This window comes from Lepus europaeus, chromosome 12 (assembly GCF_033115175.1).
Source record: "Lepus europaeus isolate LE1 chromosome 12, mLepTim1.pri, whole genome shotgun sequence".
Taxonomy (NCBI): Eukaryota; Metazoa; Chordata; class Mammalia; order Lagomorpha; family Leporidae; genus Lepus; species Lepus europaeus.
Genome location: NC_084838.1, coordinates 1400635 through 1427196, shown reverse-complemented (window position 1 = coordinate 1427196; position 26562 = coordinate 1400635). Strand labels below are relative to the sequence as shown.

At 67.9% G+C, this 26562-nt stretch overlaps 2 protein-coding genes across 2 annotated transcripts; both read left to right on the top strand.

Moving 5' to 3' along the window:
• The first annotated feature begins 311 nt into the window (after positions 1 to 311).
• On the top strand, positions 312 to 25799 carry LOC133771945 (basic proline-rich protein-like). Its single transcript, XM_062208382.1, has 7 exons — positions 312 to 394; positions 486 to 626; positions 3510 to 3639; positions 23300 to 23384; positions 23496 to 23681; positions 23764 to 24303; positions 24940 to 25799. The coding sequence occupies exons 1-7, from the start codon at positions 312 to 314 to the stop codon at positions 25797 to 25799; spliced, it is 2025 nt and encodes a 674-aa protein (XP_062064366.1).
• TMEM250 (transmembrane protein 250) lies at positions 25795 to 26562 on the top strand. The gene has a single exon (XM_062206853.1). The coding sequence runs from the start codon at positions 25833 to 25835 to the stop codon at positions 26250 to 26252; it is 420 nt and encodes a 139-aa protein (XP_062062837.1). The 5' UTR covers positions 25795 to 25832; the 3' UTR covers positions 26253 to 26562.

The following is a 26562-nucleotide window of genomic DNA, read 5'->3' as shown; positions in this document are numbered from 1 at the left end:
CCCCACCCCCGAGACCCCGAGCTCTTGGCTCTGGGGAGGAGCTGGGGGCTGGGGTCTCACTGCCTCCTGGAGAGGAGACGCCCCCACGCTGGCTCCGGTCCCGGCTGGCGACCAAGGCCTTCGCCCGCCCCGAGCCTCCCTCCTGCCTCAGTTTCCCCCGCTGAGTTCCCAGCACAGCCCAGGGGACCTCCCGCTGGCGAGGGGCGGCCCGGCAGTGCGAGCAGACCCCGCCCAGGGCGAGCCCCTCCCTCCGGGAGAGGGGAAGTGGCCGGATCCTAAGAGGAAATCAAAAGCAAATGATTTTCGGGATTATGGCGCTCGCGCCCCGGCGAGATGGCGCCCATTTTTCATGGCAGACAAAAACATTTTCCCGGGGATCAATTCCGCCGCGCACGTCGGCTTCCCTCAGCCCACAATCCATCATATTTCCCCATTTGCAATTTCTCCGCGTCCCAGCGTTTTAAGTTTCCTATGAATTATTTCAGGACGCTCGCCTTCGCCCACGCGGCCGGCCGGCCTGGGGGGGGGGCTGGCACGGAGGTGGGGGGCGGCTGCGGGGAGCCCGGGCCCCAGCAGGTGTCCGCGGGGGCGGCGGCCGGTGGCCGGTGCGGGAGGCGGCCGCGCAGGCAAGTTTGGGGTGAGATTTATTCCCGAGTGCGGCCGAGGGCGCCCGCTTCGGCAGGCCGCGTGGGTGAAGCCCCGGCCTGTTGATTGGTCTGTCACGGTGATTTGTGGCACTTCCCCCGGGGTAATGGGGAGCGACCGGCCTCTGAAAGGCGTCAGGGACAGATTGCTGTGCGGGGGGGGGGGGGGGGGGCGTGAGATTTATTGACCTCAACCCACGGAGGTCCCTACAGTGCTTTTAATCTGGCCTCTCAGCCCAGCCCCCCGGGGCAGGGGCTCAGGGACCAGGGTGCCGCCCCAGGGGGCCACGCCATCTGCCGTGGGGCGGGGGCCGCAGGGATCCAGCCCCTGCCGCCGATCTGCTGTGTCCAGACGCGAATCCCGCACCCTAGGCCTGCGGCTCAGAGCGCGCCAGGGGCCGTGGGCTTCGTGCCTTCGGGCAGCCAGCGCTGAGACCCTTCCCATCCCCCCAGGAGGAACCTGGGCCCCCAGCGGCCGCCCGCCCCCAGGCATTCCTGGCAGGTGCCCCCGCAGAACATGGCTCTGTGGGTGACTTCGTTGTGGCCGGCTCGGGCCTGGCCCGTTCTGTGGCTGAGCCGTGTCCACTCCCTGGCTGCTGGCCGCCCAGCCGACCTGTGAGCGTTAGTGGCCGGGGTGTGGTGCTTCCCGGGGGCACTCGGGGTCACGAAGAGCGACCTGGTGCTTGGCCGATGTCGGCCTCTGCGTTTTCAGATCTTCCATGTTTCCCAGGACAGACAGGTTTCTTGTGCCAAACCCACGAAATACAGACGAGCGGAGAGAAACAAAGCCCACAGCCCGCCCCGCCCCACTCTCCTCCCCACCGCCCCGTCCCACTCGACCTCCGCGCCCAGCGAGCCGTTTCCCTCGTTTCCGTCCTGAGCTTTTCTCACTGAGCTGAGAGGCAGTGGGGCCTGCGAGTGAAGCCACCGCCCGCGGCACCAGCACCCCGAGTGGGCTCCGGGTTCAAGTTCTGACTGCTCCTATTCCGAGCCAGCTCCCTGCTCCTGGCCTGGATCTATGCCAACCATGTGGGGGGGCCGGATGAGGCTCCTGGCTCCTGGCTCCGTCCCGGCCCAGCCCTGGCCGTGGCACCCATCCGCGGAGGGAAGCAGCAGCTGGAACACCTGTCTCCGTCTCTCCCTCTCTCTCTGTAGCTCTGACTTTCAAATAAATAAATAAATAGAAATCTGAGACAGGAGCCAGGCGCTCCGTCCGGGTCTCCCATGGGTGGCAGGGGCCCACCTGCCTGGACCATCACTGCTGCCTCCCGGGTGCACGTTGGCGGCAGCTGGAATCCGGCGCCGGAGCTGGGACTCGGACCCAGGCGTCCTAGCAGTGTGGCTCAGCGCTGGCCCCAGATCCATCTCTAGCTGTCTGTGCTGTGTGTCAGCCTGGCAGTGGGGGCCCCCCACTGCTCTCACAGATCTTTCCGGGGCTCCGGGCCACAGACAACAGTGCCCCGGCATCCTGGGGGGCGATGACTACCACTTCATGGCCACTGCTTGGCCACTTCTGGGAACCAGGGTCCTAGCCGTGACGTTGGCCGGCTCAAGGGCCTGTGATGGAGAGCAGCAGCCCGAGACCCCGACATGGCCCCCCGCCTTGCTCTCTCCGAGCGGCATGGCCCACAGAGGTCCAGTTCTCTGTCTGTGTCCCCAACCCCTCGGTCTCCCAGCCATACCAGACCCACCCGGGGGGCTCCAGGAAACGGGGCAGGACAGGAGGGCCTGCCACTCAGCCATCTGTGGTCTCCCAGTGACCCCGTGGGCACGGGGGCCGCGGCCGCCTCGTGCCAGGCTCTGTTCCTCTCGGCCCCCACGGAGCCTGCGACCTGCTCGGGTGTCAGAGCCCAGTGTGGCCTGGGCAGCCCCTCTCCCTGCCCCCCCGGGAGCCACAGGGTGCCCTGGGCCTCAATGCCGTGCTGAGGGGCACGTCCAGTCCTCCGGCCCCTCCCCGCTCCCTGAGTGCCCCAGCCGCCACCCGCCCCCTGCCTGGCCACGGCCGCGGCTGCGGCTCACCCTGAGCCCCGTGCAGGCTGGGCCCTGGGCCCTGGTGCTTGCTGCCCGCTGGGCCCGACCCCAGCTCCCGGCTGAGGGTCGGCCCTGTGCAGGCTGAGCAGGGCTGCCGGGGTCAGAGCGCGGTCTGGGGTGTCTGCGCTGCACCCCCTCCTCCAGCTCCCGCTTGGGGCTTCCTCTCTGCACCCCGCAGGCAACCCCGAGCCTGGGGGTTCTGGGGCCAACAGCACGAGGCGGGGCCAGCCTCCTCCACCGGAGCCAGGTCCCCTTCTCCCAGACGGCCTGTGTTTAAACACCGATGACCCCAGCTGGACAGCCCCGGCCACTCGCACCGCCTCCCCAAAGACCCCGCGCTCCGCGCCAGGCTTGAGCTTGGAAATTAAATTCCCTGCAGTGCAGGGGCCGGGGGCCAGGACCGCCCCCCCCCCCAGCTTTTAAGTATGCAAATGGGGACGCGGCTAAATGGTCACAGGATTGATTCTGCGCTTTCATCAGGCAAACAAAATTAAACCGGAATCGGGCGGTTACTGGGCGGCCAGGCCTGCGCCCTTCACCCACCTGGGTGAACCTGCAGGCGGGGGCAGCTCCGAGCCCTGTGGGCCAGCCGGCTCCCCACCCCCACCCAAGGCTGCTGCCTGGCCTGGGGAGGCCCCCAGGGCGGGCGGGTGCCGTGTCTGGGGGGGGGCTCCGGCTCCTCCATGCCCCCCTTCCGCCCCTTCCCCCTCCAGCCAGGGCTCCCTGGAGCGGCCTCCCCCAGAGCATGCTGGGACACGGGGCATTGCTGTGTTGGCCCTCCTGTCCGTGCAGGACCCGGGGCACCCGCCTCTCTCTCAGGCGTCGTCCACCCAGGACCTCCTGCCCCACCCTGGATCCTGAAGACACAGATCTGACGGAGGCCACGCCCCTCTCCATGGTGCAGACCCCAGTGGCCTCCCACCAGGAGCCTCCTGAGAGCGAGGGGTCTTCAGCCTCCCCCAAGGTGAGGGGCAGTGGAGCCCAGGGCCTGGGGCCTGCAGGGGCCATCTGCCTCCCACCGGGGCTTCTTCCTGGGCCAGGTGACCGAGCACGGGGGCTCACGGGGCTGCAGGTGGCTGGGATGGCGCCCAGACCCTGGCACATGGGGGCTCCCACACCCACCCCCGGGGCCCGCAGAGCACCGCCCCGGGAGCCGTCCAGGTGAGGAGTGGCCGCGGACAGCAGCGGTGAGGCTTGGACTGCAAGCCGGGGGTGAGGCAGGGTGGCCAACGCCACAGCAGGAGCCGCGGAGGCCACGAAGGGCCACGGGGCGGCGGCACGGCCCCAGTACCTGGCTCTCAGCCTCCTGCCTCGGGGCCTCCTCCCTGGAGGCCCGGCTCTGCCCTTGGCTTGTCTGTGTGCCCTCCGGCCAGCTCCCGAGGCTGCAGACTTAGTCGACATTGGGGCCCGGCCGGGGCCAGATGCCGCCCATTTTCCTGCAAATCTCTCCTGCCAGGCCCACGGCTGGCTTGTGTCACCGTCACCATGTCACAGGGCTCCGTGCGTCCAGGGGCCCCCGCTCCCCCCTGGCTGCCCACCGGCTGGACGCCGCGGCCCTCCCCGGCGAGCCCGCGCCTCCTGCGCCAGGGTGGGCTGCGTTAACTGTGATGTGCGATTCTCACCGCAATTAAGCTGATTCATCCCCACAATCAAGGCGACGCTGCATAATGTATCTAATTGGCTGCTCTCTGGCATGCGGCCGCGGACCGGCGGTTCTGGTGTAATACACTTAATTTTGGCATCAATCATTGTTTGGACTGACGCGTGCGTGGCCCGCCCCACCCAGGGGACCAAGCTGCCTGCCGCGAGTGGGTGCTGGGCCCCTTCCTTCCAGCCTTGCGGGAGGCCGGAGTCCAGGTGGGCGTCGGTGCTGCTGGGAGGCAGAGAGAGACGCAGGGGGCCCCCAGGGCTACGGCGGGCTCTGCGGAGACCCAGGGCCCAGAGCCCTCGCGACGCCCAGTCAGCCCGCGATGCCACCCTCTGCCTTCCCCGGGACAGCCTTGCCTCGGCCCCGCCCCGAGTGTGCCATGTGCCACTGCCATCGGCAGAGCCCGGGTCGCCGGGCTCCACAGCAGCTCTGGCCGGTCAGGGGCGGAGACAACCGGCTCTGGGGCAGCCTCACCTGTGCCCTGTGTGCCCCACATGCAGTGGTGCCCGTCCTGGGAGACCTGGGCCTTGGCACCCGCCCCCTTCCCAGGCTGGGCCCCGTCCCCGCCCTCGGGAGCGCCCGCCTCCTGGCTGTAGCCCACCCAGACCGCGCCCCGCCCCGCGGATCACAGCACAGACAAGGGCAGTGCCCGGCCATCTGGGATTCAAAGAGGGACAAAGGTGACCCGGGGGACGCTCCTGGGGCCCCAGTTACGCAGTCTCTTTGTCCCCGCGGTGGAATCCCTGGGCCAGGGAGGGGTTCCTGGGAGGGGGCAGGAGCAGGGGCGGGGCGCCGGCCTGCCCGGCTCCGGTTACGGTTACGGCGCGCGCCGCCATCTGCCGCCCGCGGGCTCTGCATAATTGAGACACCGCGCGCAGAGAGGCCCAGCGAGGAGGGAGCAGCACTGACCTGATCCTGATCGGGTGTCCCGACACCGGACCCTCCCGGAACAGGGCACGTGCCCCTTGGCTGACGCCGTGGGGAGCAGCGTGGGTGGTCTCCGGGCCTGGGCGGCTCTGCCCCTCCCCTGATGCATGCCCTCAGTCTCTGTGTCTGTGAAATGGACCCAGGGCACGCTGGCCTCTTTGGGCTCCAGGGCCCTGGGGATGACCACCGGGTGACCCTGGGAGGCCCAGCAGGCGGTGACCGGCTCAGGGTTGGATCACAGCGGCCTTCGTGTGACCCTCGGCTCCACGCTGGCCCTGGGGACGCCGCGTCCCCTCCTCGCGCGGTGCCCTCTGCCCCAGCTTCCAGACCCTGGGCCTCCCCCACGGCATCGCTGTGTAGACACACCGTGCGGCCCCACACCCGAGTCCCGGGGGTTCCCCTGGAGGTTGGGACCCTCGAGGGCCCTGCCGGCCTGGCCTCAGTGACCACAGCCCCGGTCGTGTCCCCCGCACGGCCCCCTGGGAGTGTTGCCAACCCCAGCAGTGGGTGGGGCGTGGAGCCAGGCCCCAGCGGCACTGCCGGGCAGACGGGAAGGGACGGGGCCCTGGCAGGGCGGGCACAGCGGCTCCGGCGGAGGGTCCCCCAGGCCTGTCCTGCACGGGTTGCTGTCTGGGGGACCCTGACGCGGTCCCAGCACCCCCCAGCCCGGCACCTGCAGAGCTGGTAACCAGAGCCGGCTCCTGGCTGCTGTCTCTGTAAAGAGGAGTCCCTGGCCCTGCATAATTGATGGCGAATCCGCAGCAGGGCCCTGGGAGCAGCTGGCGGGCGGGGCTTTCCACCGGCTCGGCACCCTCTCCGTAAACCAATTCTCCGGACAGGGCGCCGAACGGCTCCGCCCGCGCCCCTGCCACCGGGTTTGCCCGGACAAGGGCCCCCGCCAGAAGGCGCGGCTGCTGCAGGCTGGAGCGCGTGCCCCGTGGTGCTCACGAAGCACACGCACTCACACGCATGTCTGCGCCTGTGCACGCATGTTGCATGTACGCACTTGTACACCACGCACACTGCGGTGTCACGTTCCCACACCGGGCGCACAGCACGCACGCGAGTCTGTCCAGACAGGCTTGCACACGAGTGGGTAGCCCCCAGCCTGCACACCACACACAAGAGCGCCCGCGCACTCATCAGGTGCACACCACACGCGTGTGCCCGCCCCCTGCGCCTCCGCCCCGACTCAGACCCACAGGGCTGGAGTCTCCTTCCTGCCAGGCAGACCCCGCCCCGCTCCCCCACCCCACACAGGCTGCTGGCCACTCAGAGCTCAGGACGGTGAAGAGGCCGCGGCGCCGGGGGCTTCCGTGAGAAGTCCCTGGGGACTGTCTCCCCCACCGCGTGACTGCTCGTGGGGCACACAGGGCAGAGCCCCCTCCCCTCTCCTCACTCCTTCAATTCCCTCAGCGTGGTGTCGCCATCCGGCCGCATGGCCGAGGAAACAGGCTGGGGTACAGAGGCCAGAGGGCCCTTGTCCTGCACCCACTCCTCTGCCCACACCCTGGACCCCTCGCTGCCTGCCCCACGTGTCAGGAATGCCGGCATCCCATGTCTAGTGCTGGTTCGAGTCCTGGCTGCGCCACTTCCCATCCAGCTCCCTGCTGATGGCCTGGGAAGGCAGCGGGGGACGGCCCAGGTGCTCGGGCCCCTGCACCCCCGTGGGAGACCCGGATGGAGCTCCTGGCTCCTGGCTTCAGCCTGGCCCGGCCCTGGCCATTGCAGCCTTTGGGGGAGTGAAGCAGTGGATGGAAGAGCTGTCTCTCTGCCCTGCAAGTAAGTAAGTAATAAAACCAAAACGAAACTCAAGGTAAAGGATCCACTCGGGGAGCTGCCCCACAAGCGGACTCACAGCCGTGGCCCCCTAAGGGCCCGTAGACCGCAGGGTGAGGCCGGGTCCCGCTATGGGCTGACCTGGGGGCTGGACATCCCAGCCCCGGAACCTTCCGGGGCCGGGGACTACGTCCAGGGTGACACCAGCAGAGGGGAAATGGGAGAGGTGGTGGCCGCCCTCTGGGAGAAGGACGGGCAGGGGTGTGGGGCAGAGCGGTGGTCTCCACCCCGGGCCCCAGGGCGAGCAGGCAAGGGGCAGAGTGGCATCCCGCACCCCCGGCCCCAGAGCGAGCAGACAAGGGCGACTGCACCCCCGGCCCCAGGGCGAGCAGACAAGGGGCAGAGCGGCTGTCCCACACCCCCGGCCCCAGGGCGAGCAGACAAGGGGCAGAGCGCCCGCACCCCCGGCCCCAGGGCGAGCAGACAAGGGGCAGAGCGGCCCGCACCCCCGGCCCCAGGGCGAGCAGACAAGGGGCAGAGCGGCTGTCCCACACCCCCGGCCCCAGGGCGAGCAGACAAGGGGCAGAGCGGCCCGCACCCCCGGCCCCAGGGCGAGCAGACAAGGGGCAGAGCGGCCCGCACCCCCGGCCCCAGGGCGAGCAGACAAGGGGCAGAGTGGCCCGCACCCCCGGCCCCAGGGCGAGCAGACAAGGGGCAGAGCCCGCTGCCGTCCCCGCCTCCCCTCGTCACCGGCTCCCACGGGACCGGCCAGGTGCTGGCCCCTGGCTCCCGGGACAGAGCCCCCCCCAGAGCCTCCACTGCAGCCACCCCTCCCTGCGGGCATCCCGGGAACGACTCTCCCAGCTCGGCCGGCCGGACTGTCTCTGCCGGCCGCGGCCTCGGCGTGCCTGGGCCCCGCGGGAACTGGTGGGGCTGCAGCCGGCCACTGACTTCTGTGTGCAGACACAGGTGACAGAGGGGCGGTGGGGCGGGGCCCGGGTGGGAACCGCCCCTAGACCTGCCTGCAGTGGGTGGGCCTCGGCGGGGGGGGGGGGGCGCTGAGAGGTTTCCAGGTCAGACCTGGAGGCGTGGGTCGGGCTTGACCGGGGGACCCGGGCGGGGGTCTCCGTGCCGGTTCCTCAGCCTCCGACCGACCAATGCTTGGGCCCTTCTGGGAGGTGGGTGGAGGGCGAGGCGTTGCACCAGCCACGGAGCCCTGTGCCCCTGAGTGACCCCCGCTTCACAGCCACGAGCCCGGGGCCCTGGGGGGGCGGGGGGGACCAGCTTCCCCCTTCCCTTCCCTACAATGGACTGCTGGGGTCAAAGGGGCACCTGGCCATTGGGGTCAGCACAGGAGTGTGGCTCCGGCAGGTGAGGGGGCAGCAGGAAGAGCCCAGCCCCGGCTGCCCCTCCACCGCCCTCACAGGGGACAAGGGACCCTCAGGGGCTCCAGGGGCTCTCAGCATCAGGCGGCCACAGGGTCCTGCCCCAGCCACCCCCAAAGAGTCAGCCGCCCAGGGCACCGCGCTGGTCCCCACAGCCAGCCCTCCCTGGGCCGCCACCTGCAGCCTGGCCTGGACACCTGTGGCTCTCAGAGCCCTCCCCAGGGGCTGCCTGGGGCAGGGGAACAGGTGAACGATGCGTTGTAAATTTGTGCTGTGTTTTGCAGCCTGCAGATAGCAACCAAGCAGCCTGGCACGCTGTGTGTGTGTCTGTGTGTGTGCGCGAGTGTGTGTGTCTATGTGTCTGTGTGAGTCTATGTATGTGTGTGTCTGTGTGTCTGTGTCTATGTATGTGTGTGTCTGTGTCTGTGTGTGTCTATGTATGTGTCTCTGTGTGTCTGTGTATGTGTCTGTGTGTGTCTGCGTGTGTGTGTGTGAGTCTATGTATGTGTGTGTCTGTGTCTGTGTCTATGTATGTGTCTCTGTGTGTCTGTGTATGTGTCTGTGTGTGTCTGCGTGTGTGTGTCTGTGTGAGTCTATGTATGTGTGTGTCTGTATGTGTCTATGTCTGTGTGTGTGTGTCTGTGTGTGTCTGTGTGTGCGAGTGTGTGTGTCTATGTGTGTGTCTGTGTGAGTCTATGTATGTGTGTGTGTCTGTATGTGTCTATGTGTGTGTGTGTATCTGTGTGTCTATGTATGTGTCTCTGTGTGTGTCTGTGTGTGTCTATGTGTCTGTCTGTGTGTGTGCGAGTGTGTGTGTGAGTCTATGTATGTGTGTGTGTCTGTCTATGTCTGTGTCTGTCTGTCTATATATGTGTCTGTGTGTGTCTATGTATGTGTCTGTGTGTCTGTGTGAGTCTACGTATGTGTGTGTCTGTGTGTCTGTGTGCGAGTGTTCTATGTATGTGTCTGTGTGTGTCTGCGTGTCTGTGTGTGTCTGTGTATGTGTCTGTGTGTGTCTGCGTGTGTGTGTCTGTATGTGTCTATGTCTGTGTGTGTCTGTGTGTGTCTATGTATGTGTCTGTGTGTGTGTCTATGTATGTGTCTGTGTGTCTGTGTGAGTCTATGTATGTGTGTGTCTGTGTGTCTGTGTGTGTGCGAGTGTGTGTCTATGTGTGTGTCTGTGTGAGTCTATGTATGTGTGTGTCTGTGTGTCTGTGTCTATGTATGTGTGTGTCTATGTATGTGTCTCTGTGTGTCTGTGTGTGTCTGCGTGCGTGTGTCTGTGTGAGTCTATGTATGTGTCTGTGTGTGTCTGCATGTGTCTATGTCTGTGTGTGTGTGTCTGTCTATGTATGTGTCTGTGTGTGTCTGTGTCTGTCTATGTATGTGTCTGTGTGAGTCTATGTATGAGTCTGTGTGTCTGTGTCTGTCTATGTATGTGTGTGTCTGTGTGTCTGTGCGAGTGTGTGTGTCTATGTATGTGTCTGTGTGTGTGTCTGTGTGAGTCTATGTATGTGTGTGTCTGTCTATGTATGTGTGTGTCTGTGTGTGTCTATGTATGTGTCTCTGTGTATGTGTATGTGTCTGTGTGTGTCTGCGTGTGTGTGTCTGTGTGAGTCTATGTATGTGTGTGTCTGTGTGTCTGTGTCTATGTATGTGTGTGTCTGTGTCTGTGTGTGTCTATGTATGTGTCTCTGTGTGTGTCTGTGTATGTGTGTCTATGTATGTGTGTGTCTGTGTATGTGTGTCTATGTATGTGTCTGTGTGTGAGTGTCTGTGTGTGTGTGTCTATGTGTGATTGCGCCGGCCCCAAGTATGCAGGGTGGGCTTGTCCCCCCCCACCCCAGGCACTCCCCACCCTGAGCCCCCAGGGAGCCCTGGCCGCGCGATGCTGTCAGGCACCCAGGGAACTTGCTCATTGATCTCCTGAGTTTTTAAAGGAAATTTTATTTGTTTGGGGTTCCTGGTCACTAAGTTAAAACCAGCAAAATCCATACACACGGGACAGGCACAGGCCCGCCCTGGGACGGAAAGGGGCGGGGTTAGTGGAGGCCAGCCTGTCCCGCCCTGGGACGGAAAGGGGGCGGGGTTAGTGGAGGCCAGTTTCGGCCTGAGCCGGGCCGGGGACCTCTGGGGAGGGCCCCCGCCTCCGGGGCTGAGCTGTGAGTGGAGGGTGGGCAGAGACCCCAGAGCCCCGGGGCCCAACACCCCCGTGGCCAGGTCTGGGATTCTCAGCCCCCGGGAAGTGTGGGCGGGATTCCCACCTGCCTGTCACTGCCCAGGGCAGAGGCCGGGCTCCGAGGGGGCCAGCCAGCCTGCCCCTGCACCTGCCCGCCCTGCGCGCCCCTGAGAGGCGGCCGCAGTCTCCGTCCTGCAGGGATGACGGGCGCCGAGCCGACGAGCCGCTCACCCTGGCACTGGGCAAGAATTCAGCCTCTCGAGCCGACTCTGACGGTGCAGCCGCTGCCTTGGAAAGTTCCAGAAAGGCCCCTGTGCTGCTGGGAGCGCCCTGGGCAGCCGCTGAGGGTGAGTGGTGCCCCGGGCCCCGCGGGGAGCAAAGCCGGCTCGTATTCCAGGGGCTCCTCCTCCCCGGCACCCGTGTTTCCCCCACGGAGGCTCCGCCGGGCAGGGATGGGAGGAGGGGACCCGGCCACACCAGGGCGACTTCCATGCAGCACCCACACGCGGTCCACACCGCCCACACGTGGTCCACACTGTCCACACGCATGTCCCACATAGCCCACACACAGTCCACACACATGTCCCACACAGCCCACACATGTCCACACTGCCCACACGTGATCCACACCGCCCACACATGTCCATACCGCCCACACACATGTCCCACACAGACCACCATGTCCACACAGCCCACACACAGTCCACACACATGTCCCACACAGCCCACACATGTCCACACTGCCCACACACATGTCCCACACAGCCCACACATGTCCACACTGCCCACACATGTCCACACCGCCCACACACATGTCCCACACAGCCCACACATGTCCACACTGCCCACACATGTCCACACCGCCCACACGTGGTCCACACTGCCCACACGTGGTCCACACTGTCCACGCGCATGTCCCACACAGACCATGTCCACGCTGCCCACACGTGGTCCACACTGCCCACACGCATGTCCCACATAGCCCACACACAGTCCACACACATGTCCCACACAGCCCACACATGTCCACACTGCCCACACGTGGTCCACACTGCCCACACATGTCCACACATGTCCACACCGCCCACACACATGTCCCACACAGCCCACACATGTCCACACAGCCCACACATGGTCCACACTGCCCACACGCGGTCCACACCGCCCACATGCGGTCCACACTGTCCACACACATGTCCCACACAGCCCACACACAGTCCACACTGTCCACACGCATGTCCCACTCAGCCCACACATGTCCACACCACCCACACACGGTCCACACTGTCCACACGCATGTCCCACACAGCCCACACATGTCCACACCACCCACACGCAGTCCACACTGTCCACACGCATGTCCCACACAGCCCACACATGTCCACACCACCCACACGCGGTCCACACTGCCCACACACAGTCCACACGCATGTCCCACACACATGTTCCACACAGCCCACACACATGGTCCACACTGCCCACACGTGGCCCACACTGTCCACACACATGTCCCACATAGCCCACACATGTCCACACCGCCCACACGCGGTCCACACTGCCCACACACAGTCCACACGCATGTCCCATACACATGTTCCACACAGCCCACACACATGGTCCACACTGCCCACACGTGGCCCACACTGTCCACACACATGTCCCACATAGCCCACACATGGTCCACACCGCCCACACGTGGTCCACACTGTCCACACGCATGTCCCACACAGCCCACACATGTCCACACTGCCCACACGCGGTCCACACTGCCCACACGTGGCCCACACTGTCCACACACATGGTCAGCACTGGCCACACATATGGTCTACACTGTCCACACATGGCCCACAACACCCAGACATGTCCACACTGCCCACACGTGGTCCACACTGCCCACACAGTCCACACATGGTCCACACCGCCCACACTGCCCACAGGTGGTCCACACTGCCCACACGTGGTCCACACTTCCCACACAGTCCATACCGCCCACACAGCCCACAGGTGGTCCACACTGCCCACACGCAGCCCACACGTGGTCCACACGCGGTCCACGCTGTCCACACCCGCCCCTCACCCCACGGCTCACCAGGCATTGCCCACCTCACAGCTCGGAGCCCTCATGGTGAGCAGCTCTCTCCGCAGGAAGTCTCGGAACAAAGCGCCCCCTGGAGGCCCAGAGCACACAGAGCCGCAGGGTAGAGGAGCCGGGGGCAAGCAAACGTCCCCTGGGAGTCCCCTCTGTGAGACCCCGGGTCCTCGGACCTGGGCGGCAGGAAGTAGAGTGGGGTGCAGGGGCTGGGGTGTCGGGGTTCCGTGAGCACAGGGTTCGGTTTGGGAGCCTGGGAAGCTCCGGAGACCACGCTGGTGTCGCTGCACAGCCGGCGGGTGTGCCTCCTGCCCTGAGCTGGGGACTCACCACGTCCGCCCGGCTCAGCCGCGGACACCCAGGTTCCCCAGCAGAAGCTCCGGCGTTTCCAGGGGTCAGCATTTGCCCCGGACCAGGAGGAGCCGTGGCCTCAGGCACCTGGGAGGGGCTGTGCACAGGAGGCCAGAATTCCTGCTTGGGGGGGGGGGGCGGTGCTGCGGTGCAGCGGGCTAAGCCGCCGCCTACGCATGCCGGCACTGAGTATGGGCGCCAGTTCGAGTCCCGGCTGCTCCACTCTGACCCAGCTCTCTGCTGCGGCCTGGGAAAGCAGAAGACGGCCCCATGGCCCGGGCCCCTGCACCCGCGTGGGAGACCCCAGCCTCAGCTTGGCTCAGCCCAGGTGGAAGTGCTAACTCTGCCTTTCAAATAAACAAGTAAATCTACCAAAAGATAAGATAAAAAAATAAAAAGAAGTGGGACTGGCGCAGTGGTGCAGCGGGTAAAGTCACTGTCTGCAGTGCCGGCATCCCAATGGGCGCCGGTTCTAGTCCCGGCTGCTCCTCTTCCGATCCAGCCCTCTGCTGTGGCCTGGGAAAGCAGTGGACGATGCCCAAGTCCTTGGGCCCTTCTACCCATGTGGGAGACCTGGAAGAAGCTCCTGGCTCCTGGCTCGGACCTGGCCCAACCCTGGCCGTTTCGACCATCTAGGGAGTGAACCAGCAGATGGAAGACCTCTCTCTCTCTCTCTCTCTCTCTGCCTCTGTCTTTCAGATAAATAAATAAATCTCGGGGGAGGGGAAATAACGGCCGAGGCTGGGCTGTGAGCACTGTGTGGCCCCTCCTCCCCTGGGCGTGGAAAGAACTGGCAGCACCAAGCCCAGCCCACGGCCCCCAGAGCCGTCCACTGCAGGGCTCTGCCCGCAGCCCACGGCCCCTGACCACAGACGCACACAGCGTGCCCACTGAGTGCAGTGCTAGCCTTGGGGGCGCCACGCTGAGTGGACACGGCCCCTCCCCTCTCCCAGTCTCACCCCACCCCTTCCCGTGGAGGTACTGATCAGGGATCTCCAGAGAGACAGAACCAATCCACCTCTAAAGAGCCACTTACCTGGGGGGCCGGCTGGGGCAGAGCGGGTGGGTGAAGCCACCGCCTGCAGTGCCGGCATCCCATGTGGGCGCCGGTTCGAGTCCCGGCTGCTCCACTTCCAATCCCGCTCTCTGCTGTGGCCTGGGAAAGCAGTGGAGGATGGCCCAGGTCCTTGGGCCCCTGCACCCGCGTGGGAGACCTGGAGGAAGCTCCTGGCTCCTGATCGGCACAGCGCCGGCCGTTGCAGCCAATTGGGTGGTGAACCAGCGGATAGAAGCGCGCTCTCTCTCTCTCTCTAACTCTTTCAAATAAATAAATAAGAAGATGTACTTACCTGAACGGCAGAGTTACAGAAGAGAGAGGTCTCCCACCTGCTGGTTCACTCCCCAGACGCCCGCAACGGCGAGGGCTGGGCCAGGCCGAAGCCAGGGGTTCGGGGTCTCCGGCCCTGGAGCCGCTCCTGCCTCTCGTGCCGGAAGCCGTGTCAGCACAGGTGGAGGCAGAACTCGGTCCCAGGCTCCCCCACGGCAGCCACCCCTCCCCCACAATGTCCACCCCTCCCCCACGGCAGCCACCCCTCCCCCACAATGTCCACCCCTCCCCCACAATGTCCACCCCTCCGCCACAGCAGCCACCCCTCCCCCACAATGTCCACCCCTCCCCCACAATGTCCACCCCTCCCCCACGGCAGCCACCCCTCCCCCACAATGTCCACCCCTCCCCCACAATGTCCACCCCTCCCCCACAATGTCCACCCCTCGCCATTTCCTTGTTAAGATTCATTTCTGTATTCAAAAGGCAGAGTTAGAGACGGAGACAGCGAGGTCCCCACCGCTGGCTCACTCCCCAGGTGGCCACGGCGGCCAGGGCTGGGCCCGGCTGAAGCTCCGTCTCCCCCGTGGCAGGCAGAGGCGTAGCCCACTGCGCCACAACGCTGCCCCCACGGTCACCCCAGGATCTATCCCCATCGGGGAGACAGAGCCGCGGGCCTGGGGAGCACGGAGGGCCAAAGCACCCCCTCCTCGCACATTGGCCTGAGGCTTTGGTGGGGAGACCCCTGCCCGGCCCGGCCCCCCGCCCTCTCCAGGGTGGTGAGCGCAGGTTCTGGCCTGGCCAGAGGCTCCCCCCCCAGCCTCGGGCCTTGGGGCCACAGCTTGGCGCTGTGCACTCTGGGGACGCTGGGGGGGCACAGCGGGGGTCCCGGGACAGCCCCCCAGCCCGGGCTGGGGGCACAGTCAGACCACGGAATGCAGGGCCACGGGTGGGAGCTGGGAGGCGGGGAGCCCCGCCCCTCCTTCCCATTGGCTGGGGCGGGGGGGGGCGTTGGTGGGGGCTACCGGGGCGGGGCCTCACCTGCTGCGAAGAGGTCTGGACGCCTCCTCCCCCGGCCGCGGAGGTGTTTAGCACTCGGATTCCACAGAAAATTAAATCAATTACCAAGTCTAATAAAGAACTCCCGGCTTTTAATTAAACTAAGCTTAATTAAATGGCGAGCACGCGGCTCTGCCGACGGCCTGATGGGGCCCTGGGGGCCGGGGCCGGGGCCGGGGCTGTCCAGGCTGCAGGGAGGGGATCGATGGCCCGCTGGCCGGTGCATGACAGGAGGCGCAGCCGGCGTCCCAGCTGCCCCGGCCGGCCGCGCAGACCCCGGAGACCCCCGGCCGTGGGGAAGGGCGGGGCCGAGAGAAGGGACGCCGGGGTCCCACGGGGGCGGGCCCCTTCCCGTGCCGCCCTGTCCGGGGCCCCTGAGGAAGCCGGGCCGCCGGTGCTCCTGCGGACAAAACCTGCCCCGCGCCGCACACTGGGGGCCCGGCCGCTGGGCGGGGCTGCGGGGAGGGGGCGGGAACAGGCCTGGGGTCGCCCCTCAGGGCCCAGGGAGGGGACCCCTCCTCCGCGAAGTCACCAGGAGACCGCCCATCTCCACCCCCTTCCATTGCGGACTCCGGGCTTCCGGGGCAGGAGACAGAGCGCCGGGCTGACCAGGCGGAGCCCAGGGGACACCAGGCTCCGCAGGCCTGCCGCCTCGGCTGGCCACGGGCGGCCCTGAGCCACCTGGGCACCCCCAGTCAGCGCGTGGGGGGAGCCTGCAGCCTCGGCTCCAGCGCCCTGGGGCCCCGCCCGGGGTGCCGACACCCTGACAGGTGTGCGTGGGGGCTGGGTGCTGGGGCTCCCCACCCAGGCAGCAGGAACCAAGCGCACAATAGAAAGCCAGAGGCGTCTATATTTATTCTGTAGCATGCAGAATTAATAAGATGCTGGTCTCGGGCTGCCATGGCAACCGGTGCAGGGAGGCTGGGCCGGTGGAGCGGGTGCATCCATCGGCCCGCCCGAGCCTGCACGCCCGCAGGCCGGCCAGGCACCCACGTCACCTCAGGGGGGACCCCGAGCCTGGCATGGCTGGGCTGAGCCGTGTCGGCCCCGCTGAGCTGTGGATATGCGACCATGGGGGTGGGGGGGACCCAGGGCTGGGCCCGCGGGCAGCAAGGCCATTCGTGCAAGGAGGGACCCTAGGGTTCACGCGCTCAGAGACCACACGTGTGGGCCACACGTGGGCAAGGCGGCCACTGCACACACAAGCAGGTGGCCCTGCCTCCTGCTGAGATGGGAAACACCGGTTCCACGCTGAGCCGGCCGGGTGGGGATTCCCGGGGCACCTGGTCAGGAGCGGCGGCACCGCGTGGCGTGAGCCAACCTCAGCTTCCACGGCAGGGCGGCTCAGGGCTCTGCTCCTGTGGTCTGCCTCCTGCTGGTACCCCTGCAGGCCCCCTGCCCCCGGCCGGTGGGGTGGCCCTCGCCCCTCCTGGCCAGAATCCCCAGAGACCTGAACCCGAGAGGTGGGCCCAGGGCGCTGAGGCTGCTCTGGGGGCCGCTGGGGTGAGGACGACTGCTGTGAACCCAGCACTGCGGCCGTGGCCGGGCAGCCCTGTGTCAGCTCTCCCTGTGGCTTCCGGCCGAGGCTCCCAGCCCAACCCCACGGACTCTCCCAGGAGCCCCAGCACGCGTGAGGCATCGTGTGTCTGTCTGTCTCCCTCCGTGTCTGTCACTGTCTCTCCGTCCATCTCTGACTCTCCGTCTCCGTCTCCATCTCTCTCCCTCTGTCTCTGTTTCTGTCTGTCCCTCCGCCTGTCTGTCTCTCTCCCTCTGTCTCTCTGTTTCTGTCTCTCCCTCTGTCTCTCCCTCCGCCTGTCTGTCTCTCTCTGTCTCCGTCTCCATCTCTCTCCCTCTGCCTGTCTCTCTCTCTCTCTCTGTCTCTCCCTCCGCCTGTCTCTCTCTCTCCCTCTGTCTCTCTCTGTCTCTCCCTCCGCCTGTCTCTCTCTCTCTCTCTGTCTCCGTCTCCATCTCTCTCCCTCTGCCTGTCTCTCTCTCTCTGTCTCTCCCTCTGTCTCCATCTCCATCTCTCTCCCTCTGCCTGTCTCTCTCTCTCTCTCCGTCTCTCCCTCCGCCTGTCTGTCTCTCTCTCTCTCTGTCTCTCCCTCCGCCTGTCTCTCTCTCTCTCTGTCTCCGTCTCCATCTCTCTCCCTCTGCCTGTCTCTCTCTCTCTGTCTCTCCCTCTGTCTCCATCTCCATCTCTCTCCCTCTGCCTGTCTCTCTCTCTCTCTCCGTCTCTCCCTCCGCCTGTCTGTCTCTCTCTCTCTCTGTCTCTCCCTCCGCCTGTCTCTCTCTCTCCCTCTGTCTCCATCTCCATCTCTCTCCCTCTGCCTGTCTCTCTCTCTCTCTCCGTCTATCCCTCTGCCTGTCTCTCTCTCTCTCTCTCCGTCTCTCCCTCTGTCTGTCTCTCTCTCTCTCCGTCTCTCCCTCCGCCTGTCTGTCTCTCTCTCTCTGTCTCTCCCTCTGTCTCTCTCTCTGTCTGTCTCTGTCTCTCTGTCTGTCTCTCTGTTTCTGTCTCTCCCTCCGCCTGTCTGTCTCTCTCTGTCTCCGTCTCCATCTCTCTCTCTCTGTCTCTCTCTCTGTCTCTCCCTCCGCCTGTCTCTCTCTCTCCCTCTGTCTCTCTCTGTCTCTCCCTCCGCCTGTCTCTCTCTCTCTCTCTGTCTCCATCTCCATCTCTCTCCCTCCGCCTGTCTCTCTCTCTCTCTCTCCGTCTCTCCCTCCGCCTGTCTGTCTCTCTCTCTCTCTGTCTCTCTCTCTGTCTCTCTCTCTGTCTCTCCCTCCGCCTGTCTCTCTCTCTCTCTCTGTCTCCATCTCCATCTCTCTCCCTCCGCCTGTCTCTCTCTCTCTCTCTCCGTCTCTCCCTCCGCCTGTCTGTCTCTCTCTCTCTCTGTCTCTCCCTCTGTCTCTCTCTCTCTCTGTCTCTGTCTCTCTCTCTGTCTGTCTCTCTCTCCACCTCTCCACCTCTATCTCCCATCTGCCGACTGAGGAGAGACCCCAAGAAGCCATTTCTCACATACACAAGCCCCTTGGCCGGGGGGTCTTCCCCTGTCCTGGGAGGAGATCCGCAGGCCCTGGGGGGTCCAGAGCTGGGCCTCGGGCAGCGAGAGGGGGTCCCGGCCACTACCTCCCCTCAGCACCTGCAGAGCTGGCGAGGGGAGAGCGGCTGCCCCCTAGTGGCGGCCGGGGAGGGGCTGTCCCCCCACACCCACTCCTGACCGTGGCCCTGGTAGCAGCCCTCAGGGTGGGGGAGGGGGTCCCCTGGGGGTAGCCATGGGGGGCAAGGGCACAGAACACACACTGGCGCTTCCCAGGAGCCCCCCGAACCTGAGAGCACCCCCCCACTGAGGGACCTGACGGGGGCAGCCCCTGCTGGTCTCCGCCCTCTGGCGCCCCTCACACGGGGGCCCGACGCCCCAAGGAAGCTGGGGCTCCCCAGGCACCAGCGCCCCATCTCGCTGAGGCCCTGGCCAGGGCCCTGTGTCGCCGGCGCCGCCCGGGCCCGCTTCCAGGCTGCGCTGGGGACCGAGGTGAGGGCGGGGCGGGGCGCAGGCTGAGAGGGGGCGCCTGAGCGACCCTCACTGCTGGGGGACCCCCGCCTCGGAGCCGCCAGGCCGCTGCTGGGAGCCGGGGATTCGGAGCCGCCATCGCGGGCCGCGGGCTCCCCCTGCTGGCCGCCACGGGCACCGGCCTGGGTGGCGGCCGGGGCTGAGCTCTGCCGGCGCAGGTCCCCCCGCGGGTGCCCAGGATTCAGTCCTGGCTGTGGCTCCACCCACACGTGCGACCCAGCACACTGACCACTGACACGCGTGGGGGACACACATGTCTGCGTCAGCACACTGACCACACGTGGGGGACGCACACGTGTCTGTGTCAGCACATTGACCACACGCGTGGGGGACACACACATGTCTGTTAGCACACTCACCCACTGACACGCGTGGGGGACACACATGTCTGCGTCAGCACACTGACCACACGCGCGGGGGACGCACACGTGTCTGTCGGCACACTGACCACACGTGGGGGACACACATGTGTCTGTGTCAGCACTCACCCACTGACCACACGCACGGGGGACACACATGTCTGTTAGCACACTCACCCACTGACACGCGTGGGGGACACACATGTCTGCGTCAGCACACTGACCACACACGTGTCTGTATCAGCACACTGACCACTGACACGCGTGGGGGACACACATGTCTGCGTCAGCACACTGACCACACGTGGGGGACACACACGTGTCTGTCGGCACACTCACCCACTGACACGCGTGGGGGACGCACATGTCTGCGTCAGCACACTGACCACACGTGGGGGACACACGTGTCTGTCGGCACACTGACCACACGCGCGGGGGACACATGTGTCTGTCGGCACACTGACCACACGCACGGGGGACACACGTGTCTGTCGGCACACTGACCACACGCACGGGGGACACACGTGTCTGTCGGCACACTGACCACACGTGGGGGACACACACGTGTCTGTGTCAGCACACTGACCACACGCACGGGGGACACACGTGTCTGTCGGCACACTGACCACACGCGTGGGGGACACACGTGTCTGTCGGCACACTGACCACACGCACGGGGGACACATGTGTCTGTCGGCACACTGACCACACGCACGGGGGACACACGTGTCTGTCGGCACACTGACCACACACGCGGGGGACACACGTGTCTGTCGGCACACTGACCACACGCGTGGGGGATGCACATGTCTGTGTCAGCACACTGACCACACGCGCGGGGGACGCACACGTGTCTGTGTCGGCACACTGACCACACGCGTGGGGGACGCACACGTGTCTGCCAGCGCTCTCATTGACTGTGGCCGTGGCCGCGCAGCAGGGTGGGCACACAGGGACACGGGCGCCCGCTGGCACCGAGGGGAAGCTCCGCCGGCGCCTCTCCGTCACGTCCCGGCTCCCCGCGCACGCCCTCCCGGGAGGCAGCCGCGGTGCCCGGCGCTTGGGTCCCTGCACCTCGTGGAGAGCCGCGTGGAGTCCTGGCTCCCGCCTCCGGCGGCGTGGACACCGAGGGACGGAGCCGAGCGGGGGCTCTTCAGCGTCTCTGTCCAGGTAAAACGACAGAGAATACAGCGACGCGCCGAACGCTCTGTAACCCGTCTGTACCCGTTACCGAAAGGCACAGTGAGAGACGGAGACAGAGACGGGGAGACACAGAGACAGAGACGGAGAGAGATAGAGCGAGCGAGCGAGCGAGTGAGCGAGCGCGATGGGGTCCTCCATCCCCTGGCTCACGCCCCAGCTGAGCACGGCAGCCATGGTGGGGCCAGGCCGAAGCCGGGCGCCGGGCGCCTCCTCCGGGTCTCCCACGTGGGTGCAGGGCCCAGGCACCTGTGCCGTCTTCCACGTCCTGGCGCGCAGTGTGGCCACACACAGGAGCTTCCAGGCCCAGGAAGAGCGCCCGTGGGCAGGGCGGAGCCCCGGCACGCCTGCCGCTCCCGGCCGCGGAGCTGAGCCGGGGCCTCAGGGGTCCTCAGCCCCGCGTGGAGGGGGCCCCGCTCTGCGGCCCCCTCCACGGCCCGGCCTCCGCAGCGCTGTGGGCTGATTAGATCAGCGGCCGCTCCCAATCTGAGGCGAGTTAATTGAGAATTTATTTGGGCCTGACAGTTTTATGCATGTTTGATGAAGTATTATAAGGTTTGTTTTTGATTTTGCATAATTTAACTTTGGGCCCTGGCTGGGGCGGGGCATCAGCGCCGGATTTATCTCCCAGTGCAATCTGCTGGAGCCAGCGCAGAGCGCGGCCGCCTCGCCCGTAAATCTCCCGGAAGGCACACAATTCATTAAAAGTTTCGAAAGAAGTACAAGTTAGCATTTATATGGCAACAAGTGACACACGGAGGCGCGTTTGTCTTCCTGGAGAGCCATAAAACACCGCGGCCGGCCGGGCTCCCCGTGCCGCCCACGGCGCCTGCTCGGGGCCACGGGGAGCCGGGCCGCACAATCAGCGGAGGGAACACGACCCCCGCCTGGGCCTGGGGGGCCAGGACCTGGGGCCGGGCAGCCTCCCAAGCCCCCAAGGGGTCCAGGTGTCGGCTGTGGGGAGGCCCCGCCCAGGACCGGCTGGCGGGAGGATGGGTCAGTGGTGTCCCTGTAGCCCGTGGGGTAGGGCTGGGGTCAGTCTGCGAGCCAAGGCCACGGCCTGCGTCAACGGTCGTCCTGCCACGCAGCGTGTGTGTATTTGAGAGGCAGTGCTGGAGAGAGAGAGAGAGAGAGAGAGAGAGAGAGAGGGAGGGAGGGATAGAGGGAGGGAGGGAGGGAGGGAGGGAGGGAGAGGGAGAGGGAGAGGGAGAGAGGGAGAGAGGGTGGGAGGGAGGGAGGGAGGGAGAGAGAGAGAGAGAGGGAGGGAGGGAGAGAGGGGAGGAGGGAGGGAGGGAGGGAGGGAGGGAGGGAGGGAGGGAGAGAGGGAGAGAGGGAGAGAGGGAGAGAGGGAGAGAGGGAGGTCTCCCATCCTCTGGTTCACTCCCCACATGGCCACAACCTCTGCGACTGGGCTGGACCGAAGCCAGGAACTTTCCGGGTCTCCCACACGGGTGCATGCACTGGGCCATGCAGGCCACAGCAGGGAGTCGGACCGGAAGGGGAGCAGCAGGGACACAAGCCGGCTCTCTGAGACCGGATCCTGGTGCAGGCGGGGCCCCGGCCAGCATCCGTGGAGCACTTGCCCTGCCGCGGGCCTCGTGGGATTAAACTGTCACTCAGGCCACAGCACCGCCCGGCTCAGACGCCCGGGCCGAGGACGGCTCAGCCGTGCACCCACGTGGCGAGGGTGGCCGCAGCCGGAGAGCGAGGCAGCTCCGCCGGCCAGAGACTGCAGCCCAGGGTCCTCCCCGACCCCGCGCCTCCCACCGAGCCCAGACAAGGACTCTGCCCATGCCCCTCCTCCCCCACCCTGCTGGGCCAGGCCGAGGCTGGGGGAGCCGAGTGCCCACAGGAGCCAGGCCGAGGTCCCACATGGACAGCCGGCCGCAGCGAAGCACTCTGCCGGACCAAGCGACCGTGTGGGCCACCTGGGCCCTGTCCCTCCCCAGGGACACACCAGCAGAAGTCCTCCCGGGAGGAGCCTCACCCCGGGCAGGCTGTGCAGGAGTCGGTCTCTGTCCCACGGGGCAGCTGTGGGGAGAGCTGGCAGGCAGCGGGCGACCCGACCAGGGGGCTCCTCCACGCACAGGCCAGAGCCCGGGCTGGGCTCAGCAGGGCACCCACCGCGGCACCCGGGGGCCTCCCCATGGCCCCAGCCGCTGCTCCCAGCGTGGGCCGCGTGCTCCGGCCATTCAGCCAGGGCGGGCCTGGCCACGGCCTCTCGAGGGCAGGCAGGAGGGGACTGTCCACCCGTGGGGACGCGTCCCGGCCACCTGTGGGGGCCTTGAGGACAAAGGTGCCACTGGGCCCTGTGCAAAGCCGGTCCATGCAACTGGAGGTGTCAGTGCCCTCCCCCGGCCCAAACCCTGCAGGGCAGCCTGGGGCAGAGGTCACACAGTTCCCTGGGCCCTGGAAGGAAGGACCCGGAGGGGCCCCCAGCGAGGGGACGGGATTGGGTCGGTCGGGGGCGGCAGGAGAGAGCTCAGCCCAGCCAGGGCAGCACCGACACAGCCTCCTGCTCCCAGGGCCTCCGGCACCTCCAGCTCCGCGCCAGCAGATGGCGCCAGCCCACTGCCCAGCTGGGGACCAGAGGGGACCGGCCGGCCCTCCCCTCCCCCTCCCCCGGCTGGGGCCCCGAGGGTCCTGGAGCCCAGTGGCTGGGTGCAGACCCGGCAGCTTCTCTGAGCCCCAACTCCAGGCCGGAGGACTGGCCAGCCGACCCCACGGCCACCTCCTCAAATCCCCGTGCCCCTCACAGGGGCCGCCCAGGGCTCTCACGGCCCCTGACCCCGGGGAGCAGAGGGAGGCCGCGGGCACCAGAAGGGCTGGGCTGGGCCGCACCGGTAACGGGAAGCAGGGCCCTGCTGGGAGACCCCCGGGCACTCCGCGGGGGGGGGGGGGGGGGCGGGTTTTCCAGGACAGAGGCGTGGCTGACAGCACTGCTCTTCTCCCAGGTGCAGCCCCTCGGTCCGCCGAGCAGACCCCCAACCGGTCCAGGCGAGAAAAGGCCGCGGGCTCTGCTCCCCGGAGCTCGGAGCTCGGCCCCAGCCCGGCGCCACGCCGCACCGCACCCGAGGACAGGCGCCCACCCACCCCCGAGGACGGGCACCCACCCCCGGGGCGCCCACCCGAGGACGGGCGCCCACCCACCCCCGGGGCGCCCACCCGAGGACGGGCACCCACCCCTGGGACGCCCCCCTGAGGACGGGCACCCACCCCCAGGGCGCCCACCCGAGGACGGGCACCCACCCCCGGGGCGCCCCCCTGAGGACGGGCACCCACCCACCCCCGGGGCGCCCACCCCCGGGGCGCCCACCCGAGGACGGGGCGCCCACCCCCGGCACGAGCACGCGCCCCTGAGGACGGGCACCCACCCCCGGGGCGCCCACCCGAGGACGGGCACCCACCCCCGGGACGCCCCCCTGAGGACGGGCACCCACCCCCAGGGCGCCCCCCTGAGGACGGGCACCCACCCCCGGGACGCCCCCCTGAGGACGGGCACCCACCGCCGGGGCGCCCCCCTGAGGACGGGCACCCACCGCCGGGGCGCCCCCCTGAGGACGGGCACCCACCCCCGGGACGCCCCCCTGAGGACGGGCACCCACCGCCGGGGCGCCCCCCTGAGGACGGGCACCCACCCCCGGGACGCCCCCCTGAGGACGGGCACCCACCGCCGGGGCGCCCCCCTGAGGACGGGCACCCACCCCCGGGACGCCCCCCTGAGGACGGGCACCCACCGCCGGGGCGCCCCCCTGAGGACGGGTACCCACCCCCGGGGCGCCCACCCGTGGACGGGCACCCACCCTCCGGGCGCACACCCCCGGGACGCCCCCCTGAGGACGGGCACCCACCCCCGGGGCGCCCACCTGAGGACGAGCGCCCACCCCCGGGGCACCCACCCCCGGGACGCCCACCCCCGCACCGGGGCCCCTGCTCTGCCCCAGCTCCCTGCAGCGTGGGGGAGACCCTGTGAGCCCCCCGCCCAGGCCTGGCAGGTGCAGGCCTAGGTCACGGCGCGGCGCAGGGGCCCACGCAGTGCGGCCACACCGGGAACCGCTCTGCCCCGCAGGGCCCGCACACGAAGGCCCCGGAGTCCTGCGAGCCTCAGCCCCCACCCCAACCCCGCACCGGGGCCCGCTCGTTAGTGCCGCCGGAACACGGGTTCACGTCCCGGCTGCTCCCCTCCGACCCAGAGTGAGGGCTCCGGCCTGGGCCCCGCCCCGCGTGGAGACCCGCGTGGAGACCCGCGTGGCGCTCCCGGCCGGGGCCTGGCCGCTGGCAGGTGCACCCCGCGCCGGCTGCCGCCTCCTCCCGCTGGGGCTGCGGCCCCCGCGGCTCGCGGCGACGACCCCCGCCGCCCCCTCCCCATCTCCCGCCGGGCCCACCCCCGCCCCGCAGCGGGACCCACGGCCACAGGCGCGCCGGCCGCCCGCGGGCTCGCGCACGGGGACGCGCCTGCGCACTGTCAGCCGGCTCCCGGCGCGGCGGCGCAGGCGCAGAGGACCTGCTCGGGGACGACCCGGCCGGGCCGGCGTCTGCGTCTGCGCCTGCGCAGGGCAGGCCGGGGCTGGGGGGGGGCGTGCGCGGCCGTGACGTCACGGGTGGCCCGCCCGCCCGCGCGCGCACGTCCTGGGGGCGACGAGTTCCGGGACGCCGCGGGCCGGGCCGAGCCGGGCGAAGGGAGCCGCTCGTCGGGGTCGGGCGCGGGCGGAGGGGGCGTGGGGCCGCGCTACGGCGGCCGCGGAGGGCCGCGCTACGGCGCCCACGCTGGGCCAAACGCCTCCGGCGGCCGGGCGCGCCGCCGCGTGAGAGCCGGGCCGCGGCACCATGCGGCCGCCGCGCCGCGGGAGCCCCGAGGGCCGCGGGAGCCCGCAGCCCCGCCAGCCTGCCCCGAGGTGCGGGACGCCGGCGCCGCCGCGGAGAGGGCACCGGGTGAGCGGCGGGGGGCGCGGGCGTGGGCAGCGGGCCCGCCCCGTGGCCTCTCGCGGCCTGGGCGGGCTGTCCATGGCGTCGGCGGGTGCGGCGCGGCCCCGCGGGACCCGGCCGGGCCGGGGGCTGCGAGGGGGCTGCGAGGGGGGCTCTTCGGGGAGCAGCGCCCCCGGCCCCGGCCCCACGCGCTCTGCCCCGAGCGCGCCCCGGGAGGCCCGGCGGGGGCGCGGGTGGGTGCGGCCCAGAGCCTGACCCGGCGCCCTCCCGCCCCCCGCCCGCAGGCCGCCGCCGCCCCCGAGGCCCCGGCCGCGGGGCCCGGGCGCCCCTGAGGCCGCCGCCGCCGCCGCCTTCGCGCCAGCCCGATGCCGGTGCTGCCCATCCCGCGCCGGGTGCGCTCCTTCCACGGCCCGCACACCAGCTGCCTGCACGCGGCCTGCGGGCCCGTGCGCGCCCCGCCGCTGGCGCGCACCAGGTTCCAGAACTTCGACGTGTACCTGAAGACGCGCTGGCTGTACGGCCTCATCCGCTTCCTGCTCTACTTCGGCTGCAGCCTGCTCACCGCCGCGCTCTGGGGCGCGCTCGCCGCGCTCTTCTGCCTGCAGTACCTGGGCCTGCGCGCGCTGCTGCGCCTCCAGCTCAAGCTGTCGCTGCTGCTGCTGCTGCTGGGCCGCCGGCGCCTGGACCTGCGGCTGCTGCGCGAGCTGCTGGTCTCCGCCGCCCACGTCACCATGCTGCTGGTCGGGGGGCTGGGCTGGTGCTTCCTGGTCTTCGTGGACATGTGAGGCCCAGCCGGCGGCGGGGAGGCCGCCCCGTGCCCGAGGGCGCGCCCCGGCTGGGCTGGGATGGCAGTCGGCCCGCGCGGGGCCCCCACTTCCGCTGCGCGCAATCGTTTGCACTAAACTTCGCTGTCTCCTTGAAGCTTCGTTCTCTGCTAATTCGCTCGCGGTATCGGCACCCCCCCCCCTGCTGAGGGCGCAGGGTGGCGGGAGGGGCGCGGCTGACCCCCGCTCACACCCCGCCGCCCCCGTCTCCAGTGCCTGGTCAGTTCTTTATGAGGTGAACCACTCGCATTAAACCTATTTTTTTAACGTG